A 23,020-nucleotide genomic window follows, 5' to 3' on the forward strand; every position below is an offset into this window, starting at 1 on the left:
AAACTCTGATCTCTGTCCCCTCAACTCAGGGAGACCACTCAGTTCCTTTGGGGCTTCCCCTTCCTGTGCTGTGGTCTGGAAACTCAACCAAGTCATAAGATAGAACATTGTAGGCCTCACCTTACTTCCCTCCCTTCTTTCAGGGATGACTGTGTTGCACTATTTTCCCATATCTAAAAATTGTTGTTTCATAATTTTTGTTTGTTTGTTGTTGTTGTTGTTGTTGTTGTTGTTTAACCAGAGGGTAAATCTGGTCCTGTTACTCCACCATGGCTGGAGGTGGAAGTCCTCTACATCCCTCTCGTGAAATATGAAAAGTGAACTATACAAACTGCAATAGAACGCTATGTGTTTAGAAGTTTAATGTGAAAATGAACCACTGAGACATAACCACATGGCTAAATCCCTTTTTCTCCTACTTAGGCAAAAGATATTATAACAAAAAGAAAAGAATTTAAAATCCTAGAATTTCAAAGGAGCAAAAGATGTTTTAATCATCCAGTTCCTCTCTTTCCTTTTGTACATGAGGAAGTAAAATCTCAGAGGTGTTAAGGAATTGTCATATTAGTATTGGTCAGAGCTGGGATCAGAACCCAAGTTTCCCAACAGACAAGCCACTAAACCATGTTATTTCCATTCTGCCCACAAACAATAGTGACCATTTATCAAGTACTATTAAGTACAATGCGTCCATATTTTGTAAGCATTATCCTAAACTTCCTGACAACCCTAGCAGTATCAGGGTAGGTACTACGATTGTCACCATTTTACAGATAAATTACCTGAAGCTCAGGGGGTTTAAATGATTTGTCTAAGACAGCTGTTCTCAAATATGGTCCCTGAAACTCTTCCGTGGGGTCTGCTGGGTTAAACTGTTTTTATAATAATACTAAGATGTTATTTTCCTTTTCTACCATGTTCACACTTGTACTAAAGGTGTAAAAGCAAAGATGGGTAAAACCACTTGCACCTTGGCATGAACCAAAGCAGTGGCACCAAACTACATTCAAAACTCTTGTATTTTTCACCATCATGAACTTTCAGGGCTTTTAAAAAGCCAGTTGGACTTTAAAATGTTCTAAATGAAACAGTATGTTATTAATTGTATTAATTATGGACATCTATGTAGATGTCATTTTATTATTCTGTGGGACAAAATGGGAAATACACTTAAAGCACTTCTGCAAAGAAAAGCATTTCCTTGAGTGTCTGAGTTTCAGGCTGAACTTGACACTTTTTTCTTGGAACGTCATTTTTATTTGAAATAATGACTGACAAACTATGGTTCATCATATACAGTTATATAGTAAACACTTTCCTAAAAATGAGGAAAGTGAATCTATCACTTCAAAGAAAGCAACTGACAACATTTGTCATCAATGATAAGATGAGCTTTTGGGGGGGAGATGGAATTTTGTAAAACATATTTTTCACTGTGAGCTTGACAGCTTCCCAATACTGCAATACTTTCCTGATGAGATTGGTGAAGACACTAACAAAATGATTTCATGGTATTATACAATAAAATGCATCAACATTTCGAATATTTGCTTAACTCAGCAAATAAATATTTTCAAGATGAGCAATGCCTGATATCAGAAAATCATGCATTAGTAAAAAAAATCAAAGTACAAAATCAACCAGTGCACTTTAATGTAATAGCATTTGAAAAATGTTCACTGATAATGCTTTCAGATTCCACACCACAATTAACTTTTAAGAAACTGCCATCTGCCTTTGTAGAATCAAAATATATCCCAAAATTACCTGAAAAAGGTATTAAAATACTTCCTTGTATTCCAACTGTATATCTGTGTGAGACTGAATTTTTTTCATATACATCAACCAAAACAATATATTGCAACAGAGTAGATGAAGAAACTGATATGAGAATCCAGCTGTGTTCTATTAAGCCAGGGAATAAAGAGATTTGCAAAAGTGTAAAACAATGTTACTCTTCTCAGTACCTTTTTTTAAAATAGCTTTTTACATAACAATGGGTTATTTTTGTTAACACGTAATGGGTTTATTATTGTTACTTCTAAAAAAGTTAGTAAATTATTACTTACATTTTCTCCTATTTAATTTCGAATAGTCAATATCAACAGACATAACCCACATAAACAAAGGCTCCTCAGCATCCTTTAAAAGTGAAGAGTCCTGAGATCAAAATGTTTAGGAAGTGCTAGCCTTAGATAACACATCTGAGAAGTGATGAAGCCGGGTCTATGTTCATCTGGCTCCCAAACCCATTTTGTTTCCAGGATACGATGTTGCCTCCTTACCCAAAGTCTCATCAGTACTAAAATGAAAAACAGAATTGGATTCCTAAAAGCTTTATTTTGCAATGTTTTCCATAATACTTAAGTTTTTCAATGTTTAGATATTTTTCTTTATTGAAGGATGAATTTCTTTTTATGGCTTGTTTTATATCTTGCAATGTTTTTTCTATAATGTTTAAGTTTTTTTATGTATGGGGGTGTGTGTATATATATATTTTTTTCTTTTTCTTTTTTTTTTTTTTTTTTTGAGACATAGTCTCACTCCGTCGTCCAGGCTGGAGTGCAGTGGCGCGACCTTGGCTCACTGCAACCTATGCCTCCTGGGTTCAAGCGATTCTCCTGCCTCAGCCTCCCAAGTAGCTGGGACTATAGGCACATGCTACCACGCCTGGCTAATTTTTTGTATTTTTAGTAGAGATGGGGTTTCACTGTGTTAGCCAGGATGGTCTCAATCTCCTGACCTCATGATCCGCCCGCCTCAGCCTCCCAAAGTGCTGGGATTACGGGAGTGAGCCACCGTGCCCAGCGATGTTTAGATATTTTTGTGGAAGCAAAAGTTTCTTGTCCTAAAGCTTTAGAACTCCATTAGGTATTGAAGATGACTCTTTGGGGCTATAAAATAAAATGTAGTAAACATACTAGTTTTATATTGCATGCAAAGTCCAAATAGCTGAGAGATGTCCTCTGTTAGATTTCACAAAACAGAAAAAATTCTGAGCCAGGCACAATGGCTCATGCCTGCAATCCTAGCACAAGAGACTGAGGTGAGAGAGAATCACTTGAGGCCAGGAGTTTGAGACCACCCTGGGCAACAGAGCAAGACGCCATCTCCAAAAAAAATTAAAAAATTACCCAGGTATGGGCCGGGCACAGTGCCTCATGCCCGTAATCCCAGCACTTTGGGAGGCAGAGATGGGTGGATCACGAGGTCAGGAGTTCAAGACCAGCCTGGCCAAGATGGTGAAATCCCGTCTCTACTAAAAATATAAAAATTAGCCGGGTGTGGTGGCAGGCGCCTATAATCCCAGCTACTTGGGAGGCTGAGGCAGAGAATTTCTTGAACCCAGGAGGTGGAGGTTGCAGTGAGCCGAGATTGCACCACTGCATTCCAGCCTGGGTGACACAGCGAGACTCTGTCTCAAAAAAAAAAAAAAAACCCAGGTGTGGTGCCCTGTACCTGTAGCCCCAGCTGCTCTGGAGGCTGAGGCTGGAGGATCGCTTGAGCCTAGGAGTTCGAGGCCGCAGTGAGCTGTGATGGTGCCACTGCACTCCAGCCTGGGCAACAGAGGTAGATAGATCCTGTCTCTTAAGAACAAAAAAAGTAATTCTAATTCTCTGGCTCTGGGCTGATTTTTCATCCACTGGGACTCAGCCCCAGGAGTTACAGTGATGTCCCAGGGGGGCCAGCCTTGCTGGGGGATGCCCTTAGGAGGAATTCTTGCATGCCCTTCCTCAGCCGTGCATTCTCCGCGACCTCCCTCAGGCTTCTGTGCAGCTTCTCCATCTCCTTGTATTCACTCCCGACATCTACAGGAGAGCAGAAAGCTCACATCAGGACTTGGTGTCCGTTGCAGAAACGTCTCCAGAAAGCAAATCCCCCAACAATCCTGTCACTTGTCCCAGAATATGAGATCTGGAGTGGTGCTTACAGATCAGACATCAAAGCAGGTGTTCCTCCTCTTACCAGAAAGCTTTCTTAGCATGGGGTCACCCTCAAAAGAAACCCAAACCTACCCATAAGAAAATCCCTGAGAAGTCACTGGGTCTGTATTAAGGCTTCACAGGTGTGTGATATACAAAGCACGTTGCACAACAACACCTCCCCTAACTCCTCTCCAGGCGGCTCCCCCTCTTCCCCCCACCCCAATCCCTATCCTCCCAGCACAACCCATTCTCAGTGAATGTTCTCTTTCTGGCATCTCAGGTTTTAATCCCATGATCTGTAATCAAACCATGTTCTCACAATGGTTAGTTTTATGTGTCAACTTGTTTAGGTCACAGGGCCCAGATACCGGATTAAACGTGAGTCTGGATGCCTCTGGGAGGGTGTTTTTGGATGAGATTTACATTTAACAGGGATGATCCAGTGACAGCCTTGGGCCTTTGAGATGGAGTTTTGCTCTTGTCACCAAGTCTGCAGTGCAATGGCATGATCTTGACTCACTGCAACCTCTGCCTCCCAGGCTCAAGTGCTTCTCCTGCCTCAGACACCCAACTAGCTGGGATTACAGGCACCCACCACCTCGCCTAGCTAATTTTTTTTTTTTTTGTATTTTTAGTAGAGACAGGGTTTCACCACGTTGGCCAGGCTGGTCTCGAACTCTTGACCTCAGGTGATACGCCCGCCTTGGCCTCCCAAAGTGTTGGGATTACAGGCATGAGCCACTGTGCCCGGCCAAGCCTTGGTTGGGCCTTTGTCTGCAACATCGACTCTGCCTGGTTCTGCAGGGATGGCCTCTGGACTCAAACTGCCTCTCTTTCTGGAGTCTCTGTCCTGTGGGCCTCCCTGCATCAGATTTTGGGCTCACCAAGCCTCCACCATCGTGTGGGCCAACTTCTTAAAATAAATCTCTTCCTCTATCCACACATCCTACTGGTTCTGTTTATCGGAGGACGCTGACTAATTGCAGTCCCCTTTGAAGGGACACTTCAGACTGAGCCCTGAATGACTTTCTAATCCCCCTTGGCTTTCTGTGCCCGAGGGTGACTCAGGTTAGTTGGCCCTGAGCCTGGCCAGGGATGGGACTCATGAGCAGAGGGGAGTTAGGACCCGGAGTCTTTTTGTTCTGTCCCATATCTGGAAGGCCTGCCTTCTCCCCACTGCCTCTGAAATCAACCTAACCTTTGAGGCTTCCCCCAGGACCCAGCTTCAGTGATGCTTCCCCGCGTCCCAGCCCTGAATAACCACCCTGTCTCTGAACTTCAAGAATAACGATCTGAAGTCTGAGTGGGTTCCCTCCATCAGGGCTTTGCTTAAGTGTCACATTCCCAGGGAGACCTTCCTTCACCTCCCTGTCCCATACCCCAGCATCCCTTCTTCCCTTTCTGTGTTTCGCTTCCCTGCCACATATTTCACTTATTAGTTTGCTTACTGCCTGCCTTCCACCCACTGGGCTGTGAGCTCCGTGAAGGTGGGGACTCTTGCCTGTATTGGTCACCACTGTGTCCTCAGCACCCAGAACACTGCCTGGCACCCAGGAGGTGATCAGAATCGCTTGCTGAGTGAATGCAAACTCCCCAGTCTTACAATGCACATTCTTACACATCTTGTCTTACCAACCAGGTAAGGCCCTGACAACAGGGACTGCCTTTTAGATTTCTTTATAAAGTATGACCCCCTGACATGATGTATATTTGCTGTCGATGGTGAAGAGAAGGAAATAGGCTTAAATTATAGCAGTTGCACTTGACATCAAACTGAGGGGAGCACCATCTGTCAAGTGCACCTGCAATAATTCTTGAAGTTCAGTGACAGAGTGGTTATTCAGGGCTGGGATGCGGGGAAGCTTCACTGAAGCTGGTCAAGATCTCTGGCAAGCAGGAGTTCTTTAAAGCAGGCACATTGGAATGACTATCATCTTAAAACTTAGATTCCTATAAAGGCCTGGACAGAAGGTCGTGAGAGTCCAGTACATAATAGTGTGAGGGTGTTGTATCTCCTTCCCTGGAGTCCATTAGGATCAGGTTAGAGGTCCATCTAACCAGCCATAAATGGGTCATAAAGATTCCCAGAGAGATGGAGAAGTGCAGAACGGATTGTTAGAAGCAGCCATTGTGGCTTTGACTTTGGGAACAGCTCTGTCTACTTTCACCCTGGCAAACTCAAATGGCATCAGATCTGTTCATTGCAGCAGGCAACTATGGATGTGGTATAAAATATAAAAGGCACAAAATATACAGGGTGCAGAGCAAGGCTCCCACCCTCTCCTACCCTCCAGCCTTCCAGTTCCCCTCCTTAGAGGCAACGAGTACTGCCAGTGTTCTATGTAGCCCATGGAGATTTTTATGCACATACAAACATATACATATGTATTTCCTTTTTTCCCCTCTCACAAATGGCAACATACCATATACATTTACTCACTTTGCTGTTTTCCACTTTGTAATATATTTTGGAGATCATTTCATGCCACTACCTATAAAGCTGCTTTATTTTTTCTAACAGTTACACAGTCCTCCACTCCTTGTGTATCTAATTTAATTTGAGCAGTGCTTTACTTACAGATATTTGAGTTGTCCCCATTTCTGACTTTAGAATGTTACCCTGAATAACCTTGTCTATATGCCACCCTCCCCCCATATAAGGATATCTGTAGGGTTGTTGCGCCAAATGATATGTGCATTTTAAATTTGGCTAGAAATTACTTAATTGCTGTTTGTACCAGGTTACCCTCTCCAGTTTATACCGGAGGCCTGATGGAGCCCATGGCCTGAAAGGGACACGGTTGCCTACACCAAGGTCCACAGCTGGGGCCGCATCCCTAGGCTATAGGTGGATTAAGAGAAGCCTTTCTCCACCATCACCAGACCATGAAATTTTTCTTAAGGAGGCATCAACTTAAAAGAAAGACTTTATGGAGAGAGCAGGGCAGAGCTGTGGATTTAAATTAGCCGCTTTCCAGCTATGGGACCTTGGGCACATTTCCTAATATGAGTCTCTATTTCTGCATCTGCAAAATGGAGCAACAACGTCTATCCCAGGGAGGTAATGTGAGAATTCAGTGAAACCATGAGCACAAAGCCTGAGTATAATGCTTGCTGTCAGTTGGGTGCTGGGCAAAGGGTAGGGCTGTTGTTTTCATCATCATCATCATCATCATCACCATCATCATCATCGTCATCATCTCCATTCCTTGCCCTGCTAATTCTTCCTAACTTCCTAACTTAAATTCCTAAAATTTAAACTTTAATACCTTTAAATTCAGGAAGGAGTAACCACAGCCAGGGCTGTCTGCACAATCACCCTGTATACAAAGCTTTGGCGTATTTACCTGCAAGCTCCTTGTAGAGGCCATCCCCCTGGGACGAAGCAAGGGCCAGCATAGTGGTGATGCTGCCCTTCACCTTCTCCACGATTCCAGCCTATGCAACAAGGACATTCAGTCTGTTAGGATGGTGCAGCCCAAGGAAAAGTGGATCTTATAAAAGGGACCCCACCCAGTCCCCCAGCCACGGAAGGTACAGACTGGGGTTGCCAAAGTCAGGCTTTGCAACCCAGTTGCAAAACGGTGAAACATTTTCAAGGACACCAAATGGCCCAGGAGGCAGCAAGACAACATTTCTGTGGGCTCCCATCTGTACAGCATCTCCCTCCCCGCCTACAGACTCGTGGGGGGCTGCAGCTCTGGTGCCAGCTGATCAAATCAGGAGCTAATAGGGAAGCATGAAGGCATGGCGGAGAGAATGGCAATCACAGAGATGGAAAAAGAGGGAAAGAGCTGGTCACTTTCCCACCATCCTCTCGTCCATGCATCTGCTCACTGGGGAGATGTTTGCTGCACACTTGCTCTGTGCCACTCACCTTACTGTACATGTCTGATTCTTCCCAACTGCCTGAGAAGTGTCTTCTTGCTACTCTTAGTCCTTTTATCAACTAAAACCCCTTTCTTCCCTCTTCTGTTTCTGCCTCCCTTTGAAAAAAATGTCAGGCTCCTTCCTCTAGCCTGGCAGAGTCTAGTTTTGAAGCTGGATCTCCTACGCTTTTTCTTTAACATTCTAGATTCTAGATCAAGAGCCCTAAGCATACATCTCAGCTCTAGCCATGGACCTGGAACCTGTAACTCAAGGCCTCTAGGTTCCAGCTTCCTCATCTTTAAGATCAGGGAACGAGAGATTCACAGCTCCTAAACCACAAGAAGGAGTCACCTCACGCTAGAGTGAAAACGAAGCAGCAAGCCACATTATCGATCAATATATCAGAGACTAATCTGTATATTCAACAAAATACTATTCCATTCTTTAATTTACAGGACTATTGCGAAGAGGTAATTAAAAAAAAGTAAATCTTCAAACATTATGTATAAAAAGAAATTTCATCCATTGTGTAGAACTAAAATATTTTAAAAAACTAAAAGTTAACTGGCGTTCTTTAAAAAAAAAAAAAATCACAGAATGGGAACACTCTATGGTCTTGCCCAGTTTTAACTTCCTTTGTTTCTGTCATTTCAGATACATTTGTACATGGTCATCATACACATTTTTTAAGCGACATAGTTTCCTGGGTGTCTTAAGATCCAGTGTCTATGTACACAACGGGGAAATGGGAACTGGCTTTATGGAGTTCGGCCAGTTTCTTGTCCATGAATTTTTAGACGGTGATAACATGTTAAAGGATTGAAACTAAACTGCTGCTGGTGAACAAGATGCCTCTTAGCCTACTCCAAGGGGAATTACATGCTTTGAATTGTAAAGAGGGATATTTTCCAAAACTGCAGTCCCGGTGGAGGAGAGGAGACTGGGCAGAAACAGGTTGGAGATGTTTCAAGAAGGCTGGTTCTGAGGTGGACTGAGATAGCAATAGGCCAGCTTCCTTGAGGGCTTGGGAGACAGGATCAGCCAGCCTGGGTTGAGGCAGAAAATGTGGAGCCTCACATGGCCAGGGAGGAAGCCCACAGTGGCATGGACTTCAAGGATCTCTACTACTTGGGGGAAAGGGGGTGGCAAGCCATGAGGCCCAGAGCAGAGGCAAGATGGTCCAGGTAGGCTTGGCAGAAGCATTTAGGCCCAAAGAAACCATCGGGAACTGTCTTCGGGGGTAGATAAAATTAAAGCTGAATGTGTGCTGGTTACCATAACTGACTGGCCTTGAGTAGTGTATCGATATTTACTTACTGACATTTTATGTAGACAAGACATCTCCCTATCTAAACAATCTGTTTTGAGATCGTGCTATTGTTGGACATGCTGGAGACAGGCTTCCCAATCCCAAATCCCAGCTGTGCATCTCCCTAGCTGTGTGGCTGGTTGATACATCTCCCGCTGCCAGAAGTTTCTTCTCTATAAAATGGGAACAATGATAGTACCTACCTCACAGACTTGCTGGGGATTAAATGAGCTAATGTAAATAGCTGAGCACATGTCTAGCTATTACAGTCTCTGTGCTACTGGTGACTCAGGAAAGAGGAGAGGCACAAGAGAGTGTTGGAAGACTGCAGCTCTCAAGTCGAAGCCCCAGAAAGCATCTGTTCCATTTGGACCCAAATGCCTACTATGCCTTCCACCTTCTGCACTCGCTTCCTCTCCTCCCCCGGAGCCTCTCGGGGTCTAGGATCCAGGATGTGGGCATAGAGTACCTTCAGCTGCTGAAACTGGTGCTGCATCCTTTCCTGGGCCCTTTCAAACATGCCCTCAGCCACCTGCCGGTCCACTCCTCTTCTGATGGCATCTTTCATCCGCTCACACGCTTTTTTGCCCGTGATCTGAGCTGCCTCTGGCAAAAATGATAGCCACAGTCACACCAAGACAAGGACCTGCTTAGAAATCTTTGGCATCATGGCCGGGCATGGTGGCTCACACCTGTAATCCCAGCGCTTTGGGAGGCTGAAGTGGGCAGATCACCTGAGGTCAGGAGTTCAAGACCAGCCTGCCCAACATGGTGAAACCCCCGTCTCTACTAAAAATACAAAAATTAGCTGGGCACAGTGTGCACGCCTGTAATCCCACCTACTTGGGAGGCTCAGGCACGAGAATTGCTTCAACCCAGGAGGCGGAGGTTGGAGTGACCTGAGATCACTGCCACTGCACTCCAGCCTGGGTGACAAAGCAAGACTCCATCTCAAAAAAACAAACAAACAAAAAAAGAAATCTTTGGCCTTAGAAAGAAAAGCAAGCCAAGCAAACAAACAACAACAACAAATATATATATATATACTTATATAAAAATAACACTTTATATGTTTAGATAATAACCAGCATTCAGAAAACCTAATGACTGAATTAAGCTGAAACTTGCAAAATCACTCCCTACCCCTCAAACGACAGAGCCACCAAAACAGGAAAGAGCCTGAAAGTGAGTTCACAAGTGAGTGAGTTCAAGTATTTGTGAATACTTGGAAACAAAAATGAGAACCTGGACACTGGATTCTACAGCTAAATCAGCTGGGATGTTGTATGCAAAAAAGCAGGGTGTCTGGACCAAGGGTAGACAGAAAGAGCTGGAAAACACACAGAGAAGGGTCCTCACACCCTGCAGTCATGTGGTTGCAATGTGTGGACTGAGAGTGCTGCAAAGTCTTAGGGTGCAAGAGAACAGGGCCTTTGAGGGAGCCGCAGAAAAGGATGCGAAAGGTGCTAACAGAAAGTCCCAGAGCAGGCAGAAATGCTGTCCCCCGCAGCCCCCACCTTCATAACAGAGCTTCAGGTCACTCTGGACAGAGGCAGTGAGGGACTCGTAGATCCTCCTCTTCCTTCTGAGGATGTGGTCCTCCAGGCCCCCGAGGATGGCACTTATCTGGGAAGATGTGGCAAAAGAGGCTGTTGGTGACAATTCCTTCAATGGAAGCAGGTCAGGTGTCCCAGTGCATGGCCACCATTCCCTCCACCTCCACCTTATATGATGCCCAGTTGTTTGTCTGTCATCTCCACAACTAGGCTGTGAGCTTCTCATAGGCAGGAACTCTGTTCTAAGCATCTTTATACCCCAAGTGCTTCCCATGGTGCCTGGCACCTACAAACTACTCAATAAATATTTGCTGAGTTGAACTCAGGCACAGGCAAGGTCCTGGAATGGGCCCTCTCTGGGGGGCAGAGGAGATACAAGCTCTTTCCCTAGCATTGCCATGTAATTTGAGGTGGCACTGGAAGGAAGTGGGTCACAGACAAGAGTCTTGAGGCCTCAAAACTAAAAATTGACCTAAAATTGAACAACAATAACAAAAAGGATTGAATTCTTTAAGTTTCACTGCATCGGATGCTACTTTGTAACATTGGCAAAAATGATAGGTTAGTGAAAATGGTTCCAGTTGATGCAAATTTTCATACAATTAAGGCTTCTTTAAAGATTCTTCCTGGAAACGGAGTCAACTTTGCAACCTTGTCGTGCACTCTCAGTTGCTTCACAGTGGAACAAAATGTCCCACACCTCCTCCAAGGCAGTCAGGCCCACTGCCGTCCCCACATCCCACTGGGTTCTGTATTTCACAGCGCCTCCTAGGAGGTACTCCCTGACCCTGGATACTCCAGGGAACAAGGGAACAGACAGGCAACCTACAAAACTGGCCTGGGAAGAAAGCCATGCCCAACCTCACTGCTCTCCTCACTTTATAAGGAACGTACCTCCTGGATCAGGAAATTTTTTTTGCAGCTATCATATTTCCAGCCACTTCTTATCCCAATTTCTGTCATTTTCTCCTGCAGGGAGTGCTTAAAAGCATCGATGTGAGGCATCAGAGCTGAACCAGTGGGCTTCCCCGTCCTACAGAGGAAAGTGACAAAAAAGTTTAAGAGAATGGTGGCTGCTCTGAGGCTGAAACAAACACGAAACTAGCTGGTGTCCTTTTATTCATTTAAGAGAAGGAAGATGAAATCTAACAGTTATCAAATCCCTATAACGTGCCAGGCACTGTGCTGTGCCAGACCTTTGACATAAAAACCTATGAAGTTCGTGAGATAATGCTCACTTAACAAGTGAGAAAAATTGAGGTTCAGAGAGGATTGCTGGTGTGTCCAAGGTCACACAGCTAGCAAGAGGCAGAGCCATGCTTGGAACACTGCTTTAACTACAGGACTCACAGTCTTTCCACTGCCAATGTGTGTCCACTTGAAAGGGTGGAACTTGAACTATACCTAAAAGTTGGGTAAGATCTGAAGAAGTGGAAAGAAGAAATTATTCCCCATGGGACAACATGGTAAGCACAGTCGTTTCAGAATATCCCAGAAATAGGAAGTGAGAGGTTGCAGAGGAGAGAGCACAAGCTTTAAATCCTAGCTCTCTGCTCATGAGTTGGGTGCCATTGGGAAAGATGCACAATTTTCTGAATCTCAGTTTGTTCAGATGTAAAAAGACAGAAGCCACTCCTTAGAGTCGCTGGGAACATCCGATGAGCTAATGCCTGCCAAGTGCTCAGCATTGGTGGCCAGGACAGGTAGCTGCTCTCTCTTTGCCACCTGCTGGGTGGGCTACAGCACAAGGCTGCAACCAGGCAGCGGTGCAGGCAGAGGTTGGAAAGGCAAGCTGGAGGCAGGTGGAATGTCTTGAACGCGTTCTAAGGAATTTGAAGTTTAGCCCACAGAATTGTAAACAGGGCGGGGGTGCAATCGATGGAATGGCATAATCCAAGACGTGCTTAAAGAAAGGTGGGGCAGGGATGGGGGCTCTGAGTAAGACACAAGCAAAGGCTGGAGAATGGTTCAAGCAGCCACCAATGGGCAACCACGTGAAATGCCAGCGGGAAGGACAGAGACTATGGGTGGCTGTACTTGGGGACTGGGAGATTCTGTTTCTGCTGATGGAGTAAAGAATTAGAGGTCAGCCGGGCGCGGTGGCTCACACCTGTAATCCCAGCACTTTGGGAGGCCGAGGCGGGCAGATCACAAGGTCAGGAGATCGAGACCATCCTGGCTAACATGGTGAAACCCCGTCTCTACTAAAAAATACAAAAAATTAGCCAGGCATGGTGGCGGGTGCCTATAGTCCCAGCTACCCGGGAGGCTGAGGCAGGAGAATGGCGTGAACCCAGGAGGCAGAGCTTCCAATGAGCTGAGATCGCGCCACTGCACCACTCCAGCCTGGGCGACAGAGCGAGACTCCATCTCAAGAAAAAAAAAAAAAAAAAGAATTAGAGGTCAAGGAAGGAGGGAAGGAGGGAGCACCAAGGAGGTACAGTCCCCAAACCCACACCATGTATGTGAGCAGGCAGAGTGTGTCAGAAACAGACACAGCATCTTCAGTGCATTCAGGGAAAGCTCTGAGGCTGGGTGTGGTGGCTCACGCCAGTAATCCCAGCACTTTGGGAGGACGATGGGGGAGGATCATTTAAGGTCAGGATTTCAAGACCAAACTGGTCAACACAGCGAAACTCTGTCTCTACAAAAAATATTTTTTAAAAGTTAGCCAGGCATGGTGGCATATGCCTGTGGTCTCAGCTACTTGGGAGGCTGAGATGGGAGGATTGCCTGAGTCCAGGAGTTTGAGGCTGCAGTGAGCTAGGATTGTGCCATTGCACTCCAGCCTAGGCAACAGAGAAAGACCCTGTCTCATTTTTTAAAAAAAAGGAAGAAAGAAAGTTCTAAAGGCCATGTGTTTGCTTAATTCTACTCTCTCCAATCAAAATACCCTGTCCTGGGCTCAGATCCCTAAGAAAATGTATCCCCTGCTGCATGTATGAGATATTTGAAAAATAATGGGAATCGTAACATTAGTCTGAAAGCAGCATCTCAATCTGTGTCCAGGTCATCATGGGAAATTTTTAAGTAAACCAAACCAAGAAGGCTTTTGTGTTTTGCCAAAGACTAAGGTTTCCTTCTCCAGTTACAAGCTACTCTTTACACTTACAGATCCAAAGTCTAAATTCTTAAAGACTGGCTCCACATTCTTCCGATGTTTGTTCCCGAAGGTGCAAGATGAGAGATCCTTTACCTAAAAATGCTTCCAAAAACAGGGTCGATCTGGTCATAGATGGGCTGAGTGAGGGCTTCATTTAGATCAATTCTCGCCAGAGTCCTGGAGGCATAGATGCCATTTTTCAGGCAAACAGCTTTCAGGGTCTGATGAAAACCTTGGTTTCCTTTACTCCTCTAGATAATCAACAATAAATTAGCAGAGTTAGCAGGCATTAACTGGAAGGTCACTGGATTAGAATTGCATTGCCCTGGCCAAAGATCACTACCAAGAATCACAGGAAAGTGTAGAGACAACATGCTCTTTAAATATATGATTAAACTAAAAGAGGGAGGACAGTGGTCACACCTCTAGGTCGTCTGGGTGCCCCTGCCATGGGCTTCCTAAAGTCCCTGTGCTCACTTTGATCACAACCCTTCTGAAGTGATTCTGTGTTAGTTTACTCATTTGTCCAGCTCCTGTACTCGGCCATCAGCTCAATGAAATCAGGCACAGTGTCTCATCCATCTTTATGTCCTCAACATCTGGCAATAACTTAAGTAGTGTTTGAGAAATATTTGCTAAATGAGCAATTATTGAATGAATAAATAAATGAATGAATGACAATGTGCTATGACCGGACAATAAGTATATGTCTTGAATTTTCTAAGGATAGTCCAGATTTCATAAACTTTTTGTTAAACTTTTAATGAAATACAATTTGATTTGTAATGTCTTGGTGATGTTTTTTTCCCAGGGAAATAAATACATAAACGAGAGGAAAGAAAAATATAAAGCTAGACCTATGAGAGACATTAATCAATTTCGGCCAGATGGTAATCATTAGTAAAGAGAGTAAAAATGTGTTTGCTAAAATTTCAGTAGAGAGCTCTGTGATTTTTTAATCAATGATATATGTTTTAAGGGAATGGCCACATAGCATTGTACAATTGGTATAATTCTCTCTTTTTTTCTCTGCTCTTTTTACTTAGTATTACAACATGAGAATATCCCCAAATCATTGTAAATATGTTCCAGGCCAGATGCAGTGGCTCATACTGGTAATCTCAGCACTTTGGGAGGCCAAGGCAGGTGGATCATCTGAGGTCAGGAGTTCAAGACCATCCTGGCCAACATGGTGAAACCCCCATCTCTACTAAAAATACAAAAATTAGCCAGGCATGGTGGCACATGCCTGTAATCCCAGCTACTCAGGAGGCTGTAGCAGGAGAATCGCTTGAACCTGGGAGGTAGAGGTTGCAGTGAGCCGAGATCGCAGCACTGCACTCCAGCCTGGGCAACAAGAGCGAAACTCCAACTCAAAAAAAAAAGTTCCAAAAATTGTACTAATCACCATTTAATATAGTATCATATGGATGAAAAATAATTCATTTTACCTCTCTCTTGTTCTTAGACATTTCGGTTATTTTCCTATGTTAAATAATGATATGATGTTAGTATGTAACTGTCTTCCCAAATTTCTGATCTCAAAGATACATTGTTTGTTTGATAGGAGCACCTTGGGCATGTTTGTAGTCACAGAGGAAGAAGTCATTAAAGGGCTGATGAGATGGGACAGTTGATGGGGTTAAGTCCTGGAGACACTCGAAAATGTCTGTAGTTGCTTCTTCCGCTCACAGCAAACTCTCAACAGGGTGATCTCTGCCTCATGCCTTCGTCCTCTCAGCCCCCACTCACTCATTCACTTTCTGTGATCTAGGTTTTTCAATCATGGGATAGAAACAGCTCTATCTAAGGTCACTTCTTTATCTATTGCTATGAAACAAATTACCCCGAACATAGCAGTGCAGTGGCTTAAAAACAAACAGTAAAGGCCTGTCATCCCTCAGGGATCTGTGGGTCAGGACTGGGATGGCTGGGCTGGCCACTCTGGCTCAGGATTCTCCTGAGGTGTGGTCAGGTGTGGCTGGGGGCATAGTCATCTGAGTGAGGCTGGAGGATCTGCTTCCAAAGACACCCGGCTGCTCGCTGGTGCTGGCTCCTGGCCTCAGGCGGGGGCCTTAGTTGCTCTCCATGTGACCTCCGCACACAGTGGCTCAATTTCAGGACACAAAGGCGTCCCCCTGGGAAAGTGACCCAAGAGCCACCACGGAAACTTCCATGGCCCTTGATGGCCTAGCCTCAGAAGCCACACACTGTCACCTCTGCAGCATTCTCCTGCTCAGAAATCAGCCCTGATTCAACGTGGGGGAGACTCCATGAGGGCATAAATACCCAGAGGTGAGGACCCTTGGGGCCACCGTGGTGGCTGCCTAGCACAGTCACCAATGAAACCCTCAATGGCCAAATCCAATGGCTCTGGTTTGCTTTTGTTTGTTTGTTTGTTTTTTACTTCTCAGGAGCATGTGATATTCTTCTTAACGAACTTTTTTTTCTTTTTTAAGAGACAGGGTCTCTCTCTGTCACCCAGGCTGGAGTGCAGTGGCACGACCATAGCTCACTGCAGCCTCCAACACCTGGGCTCAGGTGATCCTCCTGCCTCAGCTTCCTGAGAAGCTGGGACTACAGGGGTATGCCACCATGCCCAACTTTTTTTTTTAAGAGACAGTTTCTTGCTATGTTGCCTGGTTGGTCTTGAACTCCTGGCCTCAAGCAATCCTTCTGCCTCAGCCTCCCAAAGTGCTGGGATTACAGGCATGAGCCACTGCACTCAGCCTTAACAAACTTTATTACTTCAGTTTTCTGGTTGGAAAATAAGAAATTAAGCATTACACTAAAAATAAGCATAAAAATAAGAAAATAGGCATTACACGATTTCCTTCTTCTGCTACCTCTCAGGCTTTTCCTTCTCTGCCCCTCCCCTGCCCCTCTTTATTCTTTTGCTTCCTTAACGTGGCCTTTGTATGAAGCGATATCCTATCACTGTCCTTCTCTCCACTCCTCCTCAATCCCATTCACTGGTATATGTGCATCAATTCCATGCAAGTGACAGCTACATCCTCCAGCGCCACCTCTCTCCAGGCTTCAGTTCCACATTTCCAACACTGTATTAGATATTCCACTTCCATGAAACAGTAAATACATAATCTTCAGTTGTGAACATATTGCTTCCGCAACCAAAGGATAAGCTCCTCCCTCCCAAATCTTCTTAGATCTTCTTTAAATTGAAGCAATTTGCTTTCTCTTGGATGCACATCTTCCCCAAAAATGTTGCCACCTTGCTTTCCCACACCCCCCCATGTCTGAACTATTGATAATCCTCATTGAGATGTCCTTCAGATTTGCTCTCCCAGCCACCTCTTCCTTCCTATTCTGTCTGCCACAACCTTCGTTGAGATCTTGCCATGTCTCATCTTAACAAAGCACCTACTGTAAGGGAAATGGCTGCGCTTTAGTCAGGAGTAGGCCGAGGCGGTCTTCTAGAGCATCATGACTCAGCGGGTTTGGAGTACAGGTGCACAACCCTGCACATTATGTAACCACGCCACATGAGGTGCATTAGAGGATCACCCACATGAGCTTGTGCTTGGCTCAGAACCACTATTGTCTATAGACGGTATAATTACCCTGCTAACGCTGTACATACAGCTCGCTCATGCCCAGAGAAAGAGTAAAGCCATGTCAAAACTGTCTACGATTCCTCGTTTATCCAGCTACCCGCCACTCGCTCACCAACTCCCCTCAGACCTCAGTTAGACCCTGACACCTCCTAACCAGGCTCTCTGCCTCCAGTTTTCCCCCAAGCATTACGCTTCCCAAAGCATTAGTTCTGATGAAGCTATTCTGCTCAAAACTTCACTATGTTCCAACTGTTCCACCTGGTCTAAAGTCTGCAGCAAGCTGACTGTCAGCCTATTCCCCCAAAACTCTGCCCTGTGTACTTGCACTGCAGTTAGATGGCAGCTTCTGGCTCCCACATGAGCTCTGGCCTTCCTCCCCTGAAATGCCTTCCCTGCCCCTCCACTCCTCTGCCCAAAGACACACCACCAGCCTCCAGGGCCAGGCTCCAACAACCTCCTCTCTAGAAGGTTTATTGGACTGTCCTCTAACCTGGCCTGCGATTTCTTTTCCAATATCCATCCCTCCTGCTTCACTGTTGCCTCCCTAGTCCTTCTGTTCTGGAGAAAATGAACTCTACTCCTGCCTCCAGGATGGGACACACACACAGGCCTGAGCTATTCAGCACAAGGCATTCTCTTTTCTCAGGGATCGGTTTAGAAATAGGCATGTGACCCACTTAGAGCCAAAGAAACACCGTGAGGGGTTTGCTGAGGTTTCTAAAAAAAGTTCACTCTTCTGAAAGCAGGCCCGGAAATGGCTATCCCCCTGTTCCTCTAGACCAGTGATTCTCAACCGGGAGTGATTTTGTCACAACTGAAGAGTGGGGGCTGCTACCAGCACCTAGGGGGTAGAGTCTAGGGATGAAACAACCTGCAATTCACAGGACAGCCCCTCACAACAAAGCGTGATCCGGTCCCAGATGTCAATCATGCTGAGGTTAACAAACCCTGCTCCAGAGCTCATGGTGTTCAGATGTGAGTGCAAGAACAGCTGCAGCCATTTTGCCATCATGAGAGAAGCAGCCTGAGAATGGGGCCCATGGAGGCACTGGATTCAGCTCATCCCCCAGGCCCTCTCTTCCCTTGGCTCTCGGACACGTGGGCCAATACACTTCCTCATGGCTAAGAATGGCTTCAGTTAGGGACTCTGATTTGCAGCCAAAAGATTCCAGCTTGCCACAGCCCCCACCAGAATGCTCTCCCTTCTCTAAACATTTGGAGAACTTTCTGACTGTCTTGTGGTCCTCACCAGCATGCTACCTTTTATTATAGTTCCCCAAATGCTCTCTTAACTCTTCTGAGCAGGGATGTATCTTTCTATTCCTGAAAACTAATAAGAAAAACAGTTGATTTGTTAGACACTCTCTTTATGCTGAGTGCGTTGGTCAACCCAGCATTATCGCTTTATGTTCATTCTTTCAACTTATCTTTACAGCAACCCTATAACATAGGTACCATGGTCCTCAATTTACACAGAGGAACCTGAGGCACAGAGAGTTTGAGTAACTTGTCCCGGTCACATAGGTGGCAGATGGGGAAACTGAGGTACGAACCAGAGCCCATGTGGGATACGAAGCCTCTTGGCAACCATGCCTTGTATTCCAAAGTCCTTGTTACATGCAGAAATGAATGAATGAATGAATGCAGCAAAATTTACTTTTATGGGGATTTATAGATGTTAAACTATATAACTGGTTGGCAACTACAAGTTGCTGCAATCGTTTGCTGAGTAGTTTAGGAGACGCAACAGGTGAGTGCAGCAGGAGTTGGGTGTCAAATTATGAAGTTAGGCCGACCTGGGTTAGATGTGGAGTCCATGCATGGCCATGGAAAAGGTATTTAGTCTCTCTAAGGCTGTAAAATTAAAATAATAATAAGGGTGTTTGCCTCACAGAATGGCTGTGAGGATGGGATAAGGTAACGTGCAGTATCTGATTCCACAGTCAGCATTTTGCTCACATTTGCTGACTGAATGCACGCATGCGTACATACTACACACACGGATACTTGGCTACCCACGCCCAACCGCATGGAAGACACTCCAGCTGTCATCCTCCTGTGTCCACACACTGACACTTTCCCCAGTGACCCCAGAATCACCCCAACTTATCTCCTCTTTTACTCTTGGTTCTTTCGGCATTTATTCTTTGTCTTGTGCTAGAGAATCTCCTCCTTTCCTTTCATCCAAATTGCAGCACATGCATCTACTTATCTAGACATTTTTTTTTTTTTTTTGAGACGGAGTCTCACTCTGTCACCTCAGCTGGACTGCAATGGCACCATCTCAGCTCACTGCAAGCTCTGCCTCTCAGGTTCAAGTGATTCTCCTGTCTCAGCTTCCCCAGTAGCTGCGATTACAGGTGTCACCACCACACCCGACTAGTTTTTGTATTTTTAGTAGAGACTGGGTTTCACCATGTTGGCCAGGCTGGTCTCAAACTCCTGACCTCAGGTGATCCATCCACCTCAGCCTCCCAAAGTGCTGGGAATACAGGCACAAGCCACCACACTCAGGCTCATCTAGACACTTAAACAAGATTTTACACAAAGCACACAGATAACAACACCCAGAAGAGGCCAGGTGCTAGAAAGCCGGTATCATCGGTGCACATAGAAAAGCCTCCAGGAAGCCAACCACCCCATCACACTCACCTTTTCACACATTTTCCACTGCTCACATTCCAACTTTCCAAGGCCCACTAAAAACTACAACCACAGACCATCCATGCACTTCTCCCAGCATGGGGGGACACCAAGTCATCTTTGCTACATGAGCAGTGTTGTCCATCACATCTTCCCCTTAATGGGTGCTACGGACTAAAGTGTGACCCTTGAGGTTCACATGCGAAGCCCTAACCACCAGGGTGACTGTGTTTGGAGACACAGCTGGTAAGGAGGTAATTAAGGTTAAATGGGGTCATAAGGGTGGGGCCCTGATCTGACAGGTGTGGTGTCCTTCTGGGAAGAGAAAGAGATCCCAGGAGTGTGCGTGCTCAGTGAAGAGGCCACGTGAGGACACAGCAAGAAGGTGGCCATCTACCTTCTCCAGAGGAGGAGAAAGGCCTCAGAACTCACCCTGCTGACACCTTGATCTTGGACTTCCAGCCTTCAGAACTATGGGAAAATCGATGTCTGTGGTTCAGGCCACCCAGTCTATAGGATTTTGTTATGGCAGCCCAAGCAGACTAATACAATAGGCCTCTTTTTTCACCCCTTAGTCTTAGATAAATACTGCCTTACACTTACATTTTCATCCTTCAGAAACTCTATACAACTAATTACGAAATAAAACCACAATTTGTATGCCAATTGAGAGGTTACAAGATGTTTCCTTATTGTGTAAGCTCATTGATACTGATATCAACACTACCAGATAGGTAGGGCAAGCATTGAGCATCCTCATTTTATAGAATAAAACCAATAAATTTTTTAAAAATGGGTCTAGAGCTTTGCCCAGGGCTACAAGGTGGATGTTTGGTGGAGCTGGTACTCCAACCAAGACCCTCAGATCCCAGATTCCCACTCTGTCTTTGCTGAACTGTGTACCTTCCTTGGTCCTTTCAAGACACAGATGAACAACTGTTACGTGCAATTTTCACTCTCTCCTACCCTCCTCTAGCTCTTTTTTTTTTTTTTTTTTTTTTTTTGAGATGGAGTCTCACTCTCTCACCAGGCTGGAGTGCAGTAGTGCAATCTCGGCTCACTGCAATCTCCGCCTCCCTGGTTCAAGCAATTCTCCTGCCTCAGCCTCCTGAGCAGCTGGGATGACAGGCACACGCCACCACACCTGGCTAATTTTTGTATTTTTAGTAGAGACGGGGTTTCACCATGTTGGCCAGGATGCTTTTGATCTCCTGACCTTGTGATCCGCCCACCTCGGACTCCCAAAGTGCTGGGATTACAGGCATGAGCCACCGTGCCCGGCCCGCTAACTCTTTACCTCTTTTGAAGGGAATGGGATGATGCAAAAGAAGCTTGGGGATTGGGCAGGCCTCCTGGAATATCCGAGTTTTCCCTGGAAGGGTCACTCACCACCAAGCATGCCCTGAGGATGCAGCGGTAAGAAGTCCTGGCGGTCCTGACCCCTTCTTGCAGAGGCTGCTCCATGCAGGCGAAGCACTGTGCGATGGCCTTCTCCAGCAGCTCAACCTTCTCTTCCGCAAATCTCCGCAGGACACTCATGTGCAAGTGTTCATTCTAGGGACAAGGACCATAAAAGCATCAGGCCACCCCCTCCCTAAGGGCACCTTCTCCTGAAGCTTTGCTTTCTTTAAGCTTGTCACCAGCTCAAGATTCAGCTTATCACTCAGAGCTGACTTCTCTTTATTGTCCTCATAAGACCTCACTCAGTGCACAGACCCCTTTACGCTTTGTGGGGTTAGAGAATAGAACAAATACCTGCCTGGTGCAACTTATTTCATTTCTTAAAAATCACAGTCTCTGCTTATTCAGCAACTTATTTCAGCTGTATTATCCATCAGGCTATTTGGGGAAGTAGCTATCCACATAGAAATCCAATTGTTATCAAAACAGATTTTTCCAATGACATCTGATTCAACAAACATTTCATGAGCTTTGACTTTGCACGAAGGAGTTTTTAAGGATAATGCTTCTTAAATTTTAACATGCATACAAATCAACAGGAGATCTTAAAATCTGAAACCCAAGGTCCTGGGATTCTGCATTTCTAGCCAGTCCTCAAGTAATGCTGGTCTTCCGAGCTATGGACCACACTTTGCATAGCAAAGCTACAGGACCGCAAAAATAAATCCATGCTTCCTTCTTCAAAGAATACAGTCTAATCAGGGAGAAAACATATATTCAAATAATACAAGGAAGTGACCACCAGAGAAAGCCTTGACCCCTAGGTGCCTGATATGGTTTGCTGTGTACCCACCCAAATATCATTTTGAATTGTAGCTCCCATAATTCCACGTGTTGTAGGGGGGACCTGGTGGGAGATAATTGAATCATGGGATTGGCTTTCCCCATACTGTTCTCATGGTAGTGAATGAGTCTCATGAGATCTGATGGTTTTATAAGGAGAAACCCCCTTTGCTTGGCTCTCATTTCTCTCTTGTCTGCCACCATGTAAGACATGCCTTTTGCCCACCATGATTGTGAGGCCTCCCCAGGCACATGGAACTGTGAGTCCATTAAACCTCATTTTCTCTACAAATTACCCCGTCTCGGGTATGTCTTTATCAGCAGCATGAAAATGGACTAATACAGTTCCAAACTGGGAACTCATAGTGTTGTTCCCCACATGGGAACCTTGGTGGGTCCCACAGTGCCTGCAGCAGACAGAGCCACACTCCCCACCTTGGCCTTTAAGGCACCTCATAGCCAGAACTCACTCCACCTCTCTAGCACCACCATCTCTGTTTGCCTGACACATCCTGCCAAGTAGCTACCCCTGGACTTGCTGCTATTCCCCAAACATGCTGTCAGTCTTGTGCCCTCTGGGCCTTGCTGATTTCATCTTTGTTACTTCGGAGACAAAGCTCAAAGGTCCTTCCCATGAGGAACCTTCCCTGAGTCCCCAGGTAGAGGTGGGGCTCTCTGTCCTGTGCTCCCACTGCACTTCCCACAGTCCTGCACCACAGCACGTCTCCTGCCTCCTGCCGTATGACATTTCTCTCGTTCCCTGTGTCTTCTTCCCTGGATAGGAACTTGCCAAA

General features: G+C 45.5%; 1 protein-coding gene across 3 annotated transcripts in view; it reads right to left on the reverse strand.

Annotated features, from left to right (window-relative positions):
- Positions 1 to 2,320: 2,320 nt before the first annotated feature.
- The window catches only part of NUGGC (nuclear GTPase, germinal center associated), a 62,430-nt gene continuing 41,730 nt past the window's right edge, over positions 2,321 to 23,020 (reverse strand). For all 3 annotated transcript variants that reach the window (XM_519681.8, XM_063816974.1, XM_024345100.3), the window contains 7 exons: positions 21,372 to 21,536; positions 13,858 to 14,015; positions 11,556 to 11,694; positions 10,623 to 10,731; positions 9,575 to 9,711; positions 7,274 to 7,364; positions 2,321 to 3,809 (listed from right to left, as the gene is read on the reverse strand). In XM_519681.8, the coding sequence (XP_519681.5) occupies positions 3,664 to 3,809; positions 7,274 to 7,364; positions 9,575 to 9,711; positions 10,623 to 10,731; positions 11,556 to 11,694; positions 13,858 to 14,015; positions 21,372 to 21,536 (945 nt within the window). In that variant the 3' untranslated portion in view covers positions 2,321 to 3,663. The remainder of the gene's footprint in view (positions 3,810 to 7,273; positions 7,365 to 9,574; positions 9,712 to 10,622; positions 10,732 to 11,555; positions 11,695 to 13,857; positions 14,016 to 21,371; positions 21,537 to 23,020) is intronic.

The sequence above is a fragment of the Pan troglodytes genome, chromosome 7, assembly GCF_028858775.2.
Source record: "Pan troglodytes isolate AG18354 chromosome 7, NHGRI_mPanTro3-v2.0_pri, whole genome shotgun sequence".
Classification (NCBI taxonomy): domain Eukaryota; kingdom Metazoa; phylum Chordata; class Mammalia; order Primates; family Hominidae; genus Pan; species Pan troglodytes.